General features: G+C 29.3%; 1 protein-coding gene across 9 annotated transcripts in view; it reads left to right on the top strand.

Moving 5' to 3' along the window:
- LOC135964206 (very long chain fatty acid elongase AAEL008004) overlaps window positions 1-12,509 on the top strand; it is an 81,544-nt gene that overhangs the window by 60,132 nt on the left and 8,903 nt on the right. For 8 of the 9 annotated variants that reach the window (XM_065516361.1, XM_065516358.1, XM_065516357.1 and 5 more), the window contains 6 exons: window positions 4,260-4,342; window positions 4,593-4,700; window positions 8,623-8,706; window positions 10,335-10,391; window positions 10,641-10,883; window positions 11,026-11,181. In XM_065516361.1, the coding sequence (XP_065372433.1) occupies window positions 4,260-4,342; window positions 4,593-4,700; window positions 8,623-8,706; window positions 10,335-10,391; window positions 10,641-10,883; window positions 11,026-11,181 (731 nt within the window). Of the gene's footprint in view, window positions 1-4,259; window positions 4,343-4,592; window positions 4,701-5,137; window positions 5,219-8,622; window positions 8,707-10,334; window positions 10,392-10,640; window positions 10,884-11,025; window positions 11,182-12,509 lie in introns of all 9 variants that reach the window. The other variant, XM_065516363.1, reaches the window with a different exon arrangement.

The following is a 12,509-nucleotide window of genomic DNA, read 5'->3' as shown; positions in this document are numbered from 1 at the left end:
TACAGCCGAATGTAGCTCTCTTACTTGATCAAATTAAAGAAGTAAAGCTAAACTTCCCGCATATGACGTACAAAATGTTCGAAGAAAAAAATAAACTTTGTTGTTTACACTATAATGCTCAATAAGACCCCTTTCACACTAGGCAATTTAGTTGTGCAAGTCTTTTGCCAAACAACAAAACAGCATGTAAAATTTTCTTCTCCTTAACCCGACATTACCTCTGGCATCTACAAACACAAGAGACTTGGGCAACTAAATTGCCTAGTGGGGTATAACTATAACTATAATAAAAGTAGGTCACATTGAGATTAAAAATCTTACTGGATTGGTCTCAATGAACGCTAACAGATTTGTTAAAACCTCCTGAAGTTGAAGAAAAAATTACTAAATATGCCAAGTTGCCATTCATTTTTAATTCCTACTAGGAATGGTGTTGTCTACTTCCCAAAAAATGTACAAACATTAAATAAATATTCATGCAGTATAGTCTCGTATTTACTCACTAGCTCAATCCATATAATTGATTTTATTTAATATTCATTCGATATTTTTTTTACATACAAAATTCATATATTGAATGAAGTCTCCACGCAAATTCCAAAAACAAAAATTACCTACAAATATAAATGCAAAAAATAAATAAATATGTACTACCTACCAAAAGAGAATTAACCTTGAAAATTAAACAATATTTTTTTCTGTATACCTATAAACGTACATACATATAAGTCTAAATGTTTCATCACCTTAGTGTTTACAAGAAGTTAGTTCAGTTCACAGTTTTGTAAATTTTAACACATGATCACTAATTGCCTGACCTACACTGCACAATAGATAATAATAACGACTATTTTGTTATGGACACACAAACAAATACACAACAGTAATAAACATTAACATTTATTTCTGTTATGATGACTACGATATTGGTCATTGAGATTGATGTCAAACGCCAACTCATTCTGGATTATGGACCATTAATTTTTGTTATATTTTGGCATTTGTTTGTTTTTTCTTCTCATTTGAAAAAAAGAGGCCAAAAATCGCTTAAATGGTATTTTTGTTGAAATAATTTTAAAAATTTTATTCACGTGCTGTGTATTTAATAAAATTTTAATTAACTTGTCTTGCTTAATTGTGATTTTTTTTTTGGTATGTTGTTTATTGATATATTTTTATTTTATTTGTTAAATATTTCCAAATATAATTGTTCAAAGAGGTAAAGAATTATATAATATTTGTCTCACGATTTTTTTATAATCACACACGAACTATTTTTGTATTTATATTTGTGGTTTTAAACTCAAATATCTTTAGACTTTTATTAAATTAAAATAAAAATATGAAATTTAGTCGTGTGTTATTAACCGGAACTGTTTTATATTTGGTTTTATATCATTTAAATGAAACATTCACCCCCTTTAGGTTGATTATAGCAGAATGGTAGATTAGGTAGTATTCAGTTTATAATTAAATTTTATTATGACAAATTAGGTGGTGTTAATTAATAATAAAGATGCTATCTGTACGGGTTTATGCCAAGAACTCTTACTATTGAGTTATGAAATTCCGAAGTAACAGAAAAATTCTAAATAACACCCACATTTTACCTTTCTCGTCGTGACTTACTAAAGTTGTAGAGAATTTAATGTGTAAAATTGAGGTTATGAAATAAATTCTCTGTCAAATGATGAAATGTCAGGAATTGAACTCTCATCCTTTGACATTTATTTAATAAAAGCTTTCGACAGCTTAACCGTGAAAAGCTTTACACTAGAACAACGTATTTTAATGTGAAAATTTAATTTTCAAAAGAGTGACCCAAGGTGCATTAAATAAGGTGCCATCGGCAGCACAGCTGATTATTGAAATAGCACGCACAAATGTCAAACTACATATATAAATAATATCCGTCCGTACGCCCGTATGTCAAACTCTATATATAAAAAATAAGTGAATTCGCCTGTATTTATTTCATTTCGCCACTGCTGTCACCTTGTTAAATACGCCTTGGAGTGACCTTTAGGTTTAAATTCAAGCAGCTTTTCCTCATAATCAGGCCACGTTAAAAAATTCCAAAGTTGTTAGAAAATTGCAGAATAGCACCCAGCTTCCATTCTTCTTGGTCATGACTTTCTAAAATTCTAGAGAATTTAATGTGTAAATTTGAGGTTATGAAATAAAAAAATCTCTTTCAAATGATGAAATTTCAAGAATTGAACTGTCATCCTTTAACCTTTAATTAGTAAATATTTTGAACAATTTAACTATGGAAAGCTACACTCTTGAACAACGAATTTTAATTGTAAAAATATACTTTCAAAATGGTGAATATTTTATTGCATCACTCCCTTAAATTCCAGCAGTTTTTCCTAGTAATCACGTTCCTTCAAATTCTATGATAATCGAATTTGTGTGACCTTTGGCTTAAGCAAAACGACGCCTAAAACCACACAGTTCGATCAGCTTTTCCTCATAATCAGGTACCTTCAGAGATCATGATCTCTAATTTTGTATGGCCAAACATCTCAGGTCGCTTAAAAAATCCCGAAGTTGTAGAAAAATGCTGAATAACACCCACATTTCACCCTTCGCGGTCATGACTTTCTGAAGTTGTATTGAATTTATGAGTTAGTTTGGGGTTCTGAAATAAATTCTCTGTCAAATTATGAAATGTCAAGAATTCAACTGTCATTTTTTGTCCGTTAATTCGTAAAAATTTTGGACAATTTAACCATGGAAAGCTCCACTCTTGAACAACGAATTTTAATTGTAAAAATTTACTTTCAAAATTATGAATATTTTACTGTATCACTTCGTAAAATTCCAGCAGCTTTGCCTTCAAAGGTTCCTTCAAACTCTATGATAATCGAATTTGTGTGACCACAGTGGCCATAGGCTTAAGCAAAACGACAAAGATCGAGCAGCTTTTCCTCGTAATCAGACTCCTTCAGACTCTATGAAAACCGATTCTTAGTGGTCACATATTACAGTGATCTTTCGATTTAAGCAAAACGACGACTTGAGCCACACAGCTCGAGCAGGCACCTTCAGATATCGTGATCACCAATTTTTTGTGGCCACACAGCCGATCAAACAATTAAGTTGTTGCACGAGAAATTTCCATATCGCGTTATTTATCGAATTGGCAATGTCAATTGGCCATGGTCGATATTCATAGCTACCAGAGCCGAACATGATCGGCTAGCTAGGAGTAAACAACACGATTGTCATCGAAGTTCATAAAAATTATCTAATTCAATTTAAAAATAACAATATAGAAAATAATGCATAACATGTTCTCTATATGACGACCACTGATTTAAACATACACAAAATTGCAAAATAATCCTTACAAAATGACTGTAACAACTTTAATTTTAATACAACAGTTTCCATTATAAAAAAATCGAATTTAGAGACTTAAATAACATTTGATGGCTCAAGTCCAAAACCTTAAACATTTGGTTTTTGTTTAAATCGTTGAAAATAAACCTAATCTTTAGAGCTAAATGTATTTAAATCAGAGGTAGACATTCATAGGCCGCAGGGGCCGAACCCTATCGACTATTTAGATGTACACAACACGAAAGTGTGAAAATCATAAAGTACACAGAGAAAACCGATTCGTGATAGGAACCGAATTTGTTGCCAATCGAATGATTCTACCTTAGTGACCGAATTTTACAGTTATGGCTATAGAATTTTAAAAGGGGTAACAAAAGTTTGGTTGCTTTAATCGAAATTCTTCTTTGTCAACTGTCTTTCTGTTGATAGAACCGACATATTCTATGTGTACAACCGAATCATTCGATTGGCAACAAATTCGGTTGCTATCACGAATCTGTATTCTTTGTGTGGGAAACAAATTGAAAATTGGGTATTTAAATATCAAATTAGTTTAATGCAACATTACAATACAATATAAATCAATGGTCGGCATTTATAGCCAGCAGTTGCCGAACTTCATCGGTTATTTAACTATAAATAACACGAATGTCAACAAAATTCATTAAAATTATCTAATAAAGAATAAAAATCACAATAAATGGCTGTAGCGATTACAGCAGAGAATAAAATTTGCACTTTATATGCCGACCACTGATTTAATAATTACAAAATGAGATATAGGACAGTTGTACAACAGATTTTATAAATTTAGATAAAGTTATTTACATATTTAAAGCTAAAATATATTGTATAAAATTGAATTAACATAAATTAATTATTTTTGTTGTTTTCTTGTTATTCTTATGTAGATCCCCGGACGAAGGATTGGCCCATGATGTCATCACCATTTCCCACATTAGCTGTATGCCTCACATATGTTTACTTAGTCAAGGTGAGAAAACGATTTATTAATTTATGCTAATAAATTGACAGTAAATAATCAAAATTGTATGATGTTATTTTGGAACAAATTTGAAGAAAAAAAAATAGGAAAACTTTGAAAAAATACATTTTAGTTCTGATCCCGTATAGATTTAATAAGGATTAGGATTTGAGAAGGATGAATTAAAATTAAAATTCTCTATTAAAATTTAATATTCACAAATCAAATAAATTAATTCTTTTATTTTTGCCTACGTTAGGTGATCGGACCAAGATTAATGGAAAATCGAAAACCATTCCGTTTACAAAACACATTAATTTTATACAATGCAGTACAAGTGATATTTAGCGCCTGGATATTCTATGAGGTATGTTTTTGGTACTCCCTGGTTTTTTTTTTTGCAAACACAAACAAGCACCTATTTAACACTCTAACAAAAAATAAATCTATTTTATAAAAGAGTTTACAGCAGCAATGTGGGTCCAATTCCAAGAAAAAGATCAATAAACTACTTAAAATGTCACTCAGTCAAATCATCTCTTATGTTTCTACAAACATAAGTACATTCTATATCATATATCATTTGTTATTTGTTGTCATTATGAAAAAAGTATTAATTTTTTAATACATTTTCATTAATATTTGGCTATTATGTTTTGAAATTCTTTTGCAGCTTTTCATTTCACCATTTAAATGTTTTAAAAAAATTTCATATTTTTTCTATGTATTTATTATTTTTTAGAGTAGAATTATTTGTTTTGTTTTGTTTTTTTTCTAAAAGTTTAAGTTGTAATATTTTTCTAGTGTTTAATGGGAGGCTGGTGGGGTCATTACAGCTTTACATGCCAGCCCGTGGAATATAATGATCATCCTCGTACCAAGCGAGTAAGTTTAGCAGATTTAGCAGACTAAATGCTGTTTAACAGAAAATTAATAAAGAAAAAATAATATTTGAATATTTTTTTTAAAAAAAGAAAAGAAAATCCTTCATACTACAGTCTGTGCACTCTCGAAAGCAAAAAACTTAAATTTTAAGTTATAAGAAAAAAAATCTATAAAAAATAGCTGGGTTTTGAATTAAACAACTAATTGCTGAACTTTCTTAAGTATTTAGCTTTGATAATTTTCAAATTTTCAAATGTTTGTCCTCTAGTCCTGTACCTTCATTTCCTTCCTTTTCATATTTTACAGCTTTTTAGTCATAATTAAACTTTTAAAAGCTACATATTAACCCTTGCAGCAAAGCCTTTTTTGTGGGGAAATCTTAATAATTTCATTAATTTGCAGCTTAAACAATTGCCACTTTTTTTTAAAATATATGTATATAAATCTTTTATAATTTCATGTTTAGTTTTGTTTTACATCTTCAACTTAATTGTGCACATATTTTTTTAATATAATTTCACTCATCTGTAATTTTTGCTGCTTTTTTTAATTTAATAAAATAATTTTATAATTTAATTAAGTATGTTTTCATTTATTAATGCAAAACTCTCATTAATTATTGAAACCTGTAGGTAAAAATCTTATTAATCTTTTCCATAAAGCTAAATTTGTAATCAAATACTAGTAGTTAGTAGATTTAACCATAACAAAGTAATAAATCATAAACATAAAAACATTAATATCCAAACTATAAACAACTTTATGCAATGAACATTTAAAAAAAACGATCATTCTTCAATTTCATCCGTTTGAAATAAAAACTGGGGTGATGAGAGAGGGAAACAGTTCTTCAAAGAAAGCTGGCAAACAATAAGTGTTTTATTATTCCGATTTGGCCGTTCTAAAACAGTGATCCTCACTCATAGCCATCAGTGGTCGAACATGATCAGCACAAATTAATTATTTTTCATCACTTTGAGCCATTTTTTTAAGTTCGAGTTAATTCCAAAATAGGGGATTTAAACATATTAATCCGATGAGAGAGAGAGAGAGTTCTTCAAAGAAAGCTGGCAAACAATAAGTGATGTATTATTCCCATTTGGCCGTTCTAAAACAGTGATCGTCATTCATAGCCACCATGGGGAGAACATGATCAGTTATTTACCTATAAACAGCATGAATTCCTTCAATTTCTTTCGTTTGAGCCAATTTTTTAAGTCCGAGTTAATTCCAAAACAGGAGTTTCTTCAAAGATTACTGGCAACCTGAAAGTGGTGTATTATTCCGAATTGGCGCTTTAAAACAGTGATCGTCACTCATAGCCATCACAGATCGAACATGATCGGTTATTTACCTATAAACAGTACAAATTCCTTCAATTTCATCAGTTTGAGTCCGAGTTAATTCCAAAACAGGGGTTTTAACACATTACATCGATAAGAGAGAGAGTTCTTCAAAAGTGGTATATTATTCCGAATTGTCCGTTCTAAAACAATGATCGAGAGCGAACATGATAAACAACACGAATTCCAAAGAAGTTCATACAAATTAAGAAATAAGAGAAACAAATCGCAATCAATAGCTAGTAAGATTACAACAGATAATACAATCTCTCGCTGCTAAAAAAGGGCATGATTTCGGAAGAAGATAAAATCGAAATAACTTTAGATTAGAGAGAGGACCCAACGACTTGTGCAAAATAAATGATGCTGTACGAGTTTTCAAGCACGAAGCCGTTACATTTGATTTTAACAATGCAATAGATGAAAGATATCTTCAAAGCACACAATTTTTGCTGCATTTGAATCACCTCGAAAGACTTATACAACTTACAAGGGCTGTCAGATATTTACGTGGATACCTGCCATGATGACCCAACCTCACGATGTTCTTCACACTGGATAGAATCAACAGTCTGCCCTTGCTCGAGAGCCGGGTCTATCTAATCCCTGCCATTCATATCTAGCTAGTCAATTAGCAATTATCAAAGCACCAACATCCGGCCTTGTAAACCAGTCCGAATAATTTAAGGAATTAAATTCTTATCAGGAATAATGTCAGTGCATCTCAGAGAACCCGGTGTCGCCTCATATTTCCCCTTGAAGCATAACATCAAGGTGTTTGAGCTTCACCAATATGTTTAAACATGCCCCAAGGGGGGGTGGAGAATTTGAAATTTTGATATTGTGAAATTTTTAAGCCAAAAACAAATTTGTTTGAGTATATTTAGGTCCACTTTTAAATAGCACAAATTTAAAATTCTTAAAGTTTGGCGATTTCTGATGTATGCCCATTTTGGCGATGAAATAAAACTAATAATTGTACGGCTGTTTAGCCATGGCTCATAAACGCCGATTAATGTTGAGACGCCTGTCAAGATCCTATAGATTACAATGAGTTAGATAAAAAATAAGTTAATATAATTAAGAATCGTACTGCAGTTTAGTCATAGGCTTTTAAGCGCAGATTCATGTTGAGACGCCTGTCATGATCCTATAGATTACATTTCGGAATTCCTGGCCTTATTTTCTATGATAAAAAAATGTAGTTCAAACAAAGAAATTATCAGATATTTATTTCTTTACTAGTTGACGGCCCAGGATTCGCCCTGAAGCTATTTACTAATGTTAGTTCTTCAAGTAAAAATAAAATATATAAATTTGTATTGCATACTTTAGGGGCTTTTTTATTACAGTTAACTGGACTCAAAAAAAATTTCCAAGTATTACCCGGAATTTTTGATTTTTTTTTTCGCTCCAGCCGTTCTCACGTGATGCCAATACATACATGGACCATTTAATTTTTATATATTTCTTTATAATGAAATTGTTAGTTTATAAAACTAAAGTTTATTTTTAATCAGAGCTTTTAAATTGAATAGGTAAAATAGAAAATTTTGCTTTATGGAAAAGATCTTCTAAGAAAACAAGTCTTTAAACAGTTTTATGCATATGTAAATTGTTTGGCTTTTTTCGTAATAAATCGAAATTCATTTGTAAGTTATGTGTAATTTATTCATTTATGTAATTTTTAGTGTATTTTTTGGATAAAAACCATTAAAATAATGGCCAAAATTCATAACTGGCTTTAATTAACACAGTACCCAAGGAAATATATAATCTATGTGAATTTATATAATTAGTGTCATCAAAATGTTTTTTTTAGTATTGTAAATGTAGAACATTGTTGTCTCTTTTCTTAAGTAGTTGTATGTAAAATCACGCCAAAAGAGAAATATGTATGTGTACAAAAACAAAAACAAAAAAATATTGAAAATTTCAACAGGACCTGGAGTTGCTGATCTTCAATGAAATCCCCTTTGCTAAAACAAAACCGAAAAAATTATACGATTCTCTCACATCATCTGAGTATTACATATTCTCTTTTAATTTTTACATTTTCAGATTGGTATATCCGGTTGGCTGACAGGACACTATAGCTTCCGGTGTCAGCCGGTTGAGTATAATAATAACCCTAGAACAGTAAGGGTATGTGTTAACCACCACCATCACCACTACAGCAAACTTTTTAAATTGCATTTAAATAAACCAACTCCATGTTAAATAACAATTAAATGTTTTTTTTGTTCGTTAGAGTAATTACAAAAATAATTTGAAAAATGCGTAGAATTGAAAACGTTTTTCAAATAATTTTCTTAATGTTGTGTTGTTTCGTTTCGTTTCCTTCTCCCCTCTTCTGTGTATTCTGTGTCTTGATATTCTTTTCCGTATTTTATTTTATTTCCTGTTGTTTTAAAGCACTAACTTTGCATTTGTATTGAGTTGTTACTAATCAATTTATTTTTAATCTAAACTAATTAAATTTTTATTTTTTGGTGGCTTTTATTTATTATTTTTTGTTTAACAACTAACATTAGCTTAAATTTTAATTAATTTTTGGTTTTAATTTAAATTTATATTGAAAAAAAATCTGTTTATTTCGAGAGAGCTACAGTTTGTTAAAAAAAAAACATTTTGTGAATTTTATTTTGAATGCAAATTTAAAACAGGATAAAGGACAAAAGAACAATTACATAATTATGTTTTTTATATAAAATACTTTATTTTTATTATTTTGTTTTTCTACAAGAATTCTGTTTATACAATATTTATTTTGCATGAATTTGTTTTAATAATTACACAAATAAATCAATCATATTTTTTTAAAGAAGTAAAAATGAAGCACTAAAAAAATAATCTTCTAAACTTTCTTTTGAGCTTTTAAACATTTAGACTCCCTTATGTTTTTAAGGTCATCAAAGCTCGTTAAACTTTTAAACGTTTAAAGCTCTTTGGGCTTTTAATTTAAAAGCTTTTTAAACTGTTAACCAATTTAAAAGTAATTAAATATTCAAAAGCTGTTAAACTATAAAAGGCTTTTAAACTTCAAAAGTTTTTAAACTTAAATAAAACAATTTTGTTTAGCTCGAGGTCAGTTAATTTAATCAAATATTAGGGAAAACATAAAATCACTGTTTATTGTTGGTACTTTGTCAAAGCTTTGATATATTTACAAATAACGCTTGAGTATTTGTAATTCTCATTTCTCTCTATAGTTTTATTTGTATAACATATTTTGCTTTCCTAAGGTTTTTGGGAAAAGGTTTTCCCATTGATCTTGCCTAAGCAACCCAACAATAAATTTCAGTGAATTTATTTAATAATATTTAAAACTGGGAAGAAAGCTCTTTGTTGAATAACAAAAGCTTTTAAACTTAAATTTTGAATGATTGTTTTTAAATATTTAACTTTCAAAAGCTTTTAATTCTTCAAACACGTTTAAACTTTCAAAAGCTTTTAATGTTTTAAATGCTTGAAAATCAATAGAAGCTTTATTTTGTTCAAAGCTTTAACATTTTTCAAACTTTAAAAACTTCCAACAGCCTTTAAAGATTTTTAAATTTTTAAAAACTTAAGAGACCTTTACAAGTTTTTAAATTTTAAAAATATTTAACACCTGTAAAGCTTTATTAGTTTAAAAATTTCTAGTTACACATATTATTTTTTAAAAAAAACTAGTGCTTTATTTTCCCTTCACTTTTATGCAATAAAATATTTCAAAATTCCTACAATATTAATTCAAATTTTATAATTTATTTTATCTTAACAAAAAAAAGATGGTTCATGCTTGTTGGTGGTATTACTTCTCGAAATTCACTGAGTTCATGGACACGGTAAGTTTAAAAGCTTTTAAAAAGCTAACAACTAAACTTTTATACTGTTGACATTAAGAAAACTATTTTCTCAACCTCTGGGGGGTTATTTTGTGATTGATTAGAAAAGAAAATCATAACAAAAAAAAATAGTTTTCCTTCGAATCGTTTTACAAAATAACATTCCAGTAGGGTATTTTTCTGACAGTTTCCAGACAATAAGTTGTTAAACATAATGTTAACATGTTATAATTTCCATAATTTGTATAGATATTCTTTGTTTTGCGCAAAAAACAAAGTCAAATCACAACACTCCACGTTATTCATCACGGCTGTATGCCCATGTCCGTTTGGTTCGGTGTAAAATTCACACCCGGCGGTCACAGTACCTTCTTCGGTTTGCTCAATACCTTTGTACATATTATTATGTATACCTACTATATGTTCTCGGCTATGGGTCCTCAATATCAGAAATACTTGTGGTGGAAGAAGTATTTGACAACATTGCAAATGGTAAGTCAAAGAAAACGAAAAAAAAATTAAATATATTCAAGATTCGGCTTCAAGAATTTGTTTCAAAATTAAGAATAAATGTTAATTTTTGCACTTTAATCTGTAATTACACATTTATTATATTTTCTTTTTCACTTTCCAGGTCCAATTTATTGCCATCATGGTACATGCCTTCCAGTTACTCTTCATCGATTGCAATTATCCTAAGGCCTTTGTCTGGTGGATCGGTATGCATGCTGTCATGTTCTTCTTCTTATTCAACGAATTCTACAAAGAAGCCTACAAGGGCCGCAAATCGGTAAGTAGTCCACAAAAATAACAATAAATTCATTATATTCTTTCATTTTTTAATAGTTTTATTTTAATATATTTGCATTATTAAATTCCAAACAAAATTTCTAAACACTACAAAATCTAGATAATTTCATAAGAATAATTGTAGAAATGTTGGTTGGAGGAAAAAGTAGTTTCGTTAGACATCATTCTTATCATTTCAATGTATATGTAAAGTAGATTGAAAGTAGTTTTATTAAGCTCATAAGAGCGTTTAAAGTATCGAATTAATTAATTCACTGTAATCTTAACCCTCTAAAGCTTAAGCATGCCTCAAGGCACTCATCGCAAAATGCTAATAAATGCAAATATAACTGTATTTCATTTCAAAAACTTTGAAAGCTTTTTAAACTAATTTAAGTGCAGTTTTTAGCAACTGTTACATACGTTTTTGAAATGAAAAATCAGTCATATTTATTGGCATTTTTGCGATGAGTGACTTGGGAATGCTTGGGCATTAGAGGGTTAAATCGGCAGCCATTCATTCCATAGATCCATTCCCAACATCTAATTCTTTAGCTTCATTCAAAGGCTTTTATTTAAATAGAATGCATTCATTGTTGAATTAATTCATAAGGAATTATATCTTTTAATGGATTCGAATTAATGAAAATGTGAATGATTCAATAAGGAAGTTTTTCTAAAAAGAATTAATTCTCATAGGAATGAATTCAATACATTTAAAGTGAAAGGAATTAAGGAAATAGCTACTGAAAAATCTGTTCTCTTATCTTTTTGAGCGGGATTGGTAACAATTAAATTGTTGTTCAATTCCAATAAATAAATATGTTTATTACAATATGATTATGGTATTTTTTTGAACAATATTTATTTGCAAAAAAAAAATCAAATTAAAGTCAGGGTAAAAAGGCAAATTTCATAATTGAAACAGAAATATCTTCTAAAAGTATAAGAGATAACTTCGAGAAATAAACAGTATTTTCTTTATTTTCCTATTTGCTTTATAACAAAATAAAATTCGTTGAAATCTGTCTCTATTTGTACAAGTTAGGAACTTCCCATTATCTTGAATTCTATCCGGGTGTTTACAAATTTAATTTTCTGAGAGCTTATGTCCTCCTCCATGATTCGTTCGTACGCCATTTTGCAATTGTACTAGTAGTTTTTGTAAAAAAGATTTATTACCACTTTTCCGGTCGAACCCACTTTGAGTTCTCTTTCTACATTTCACTGATTTAATAATATATTCTATGGAGCATAAGCAGTGTTTCAGACTGTTGATATGACAAATCTGCGATGCATATCTTCATAATTTAATCATGGCACGACAGC

Source organism: Calliphora vicina, chromosome 1, assembly GCF_958450345.1.
Source record: "Calliphora vicina chromosome 1, idCalVici1.1, whole genome shotgun sequence".
NCBI classification, from domain to species: domain Eukaryota; kingdom Metazoa; phylum Arthropoda; class Insecta; order Diptera; family Calliphoridae; genus Calliphora; species Calliphora vicina.
Note: the sequence above shows the minus strand (reverse complement) of the source record. Positions and strands in the feature narration are given on the sequence as shown.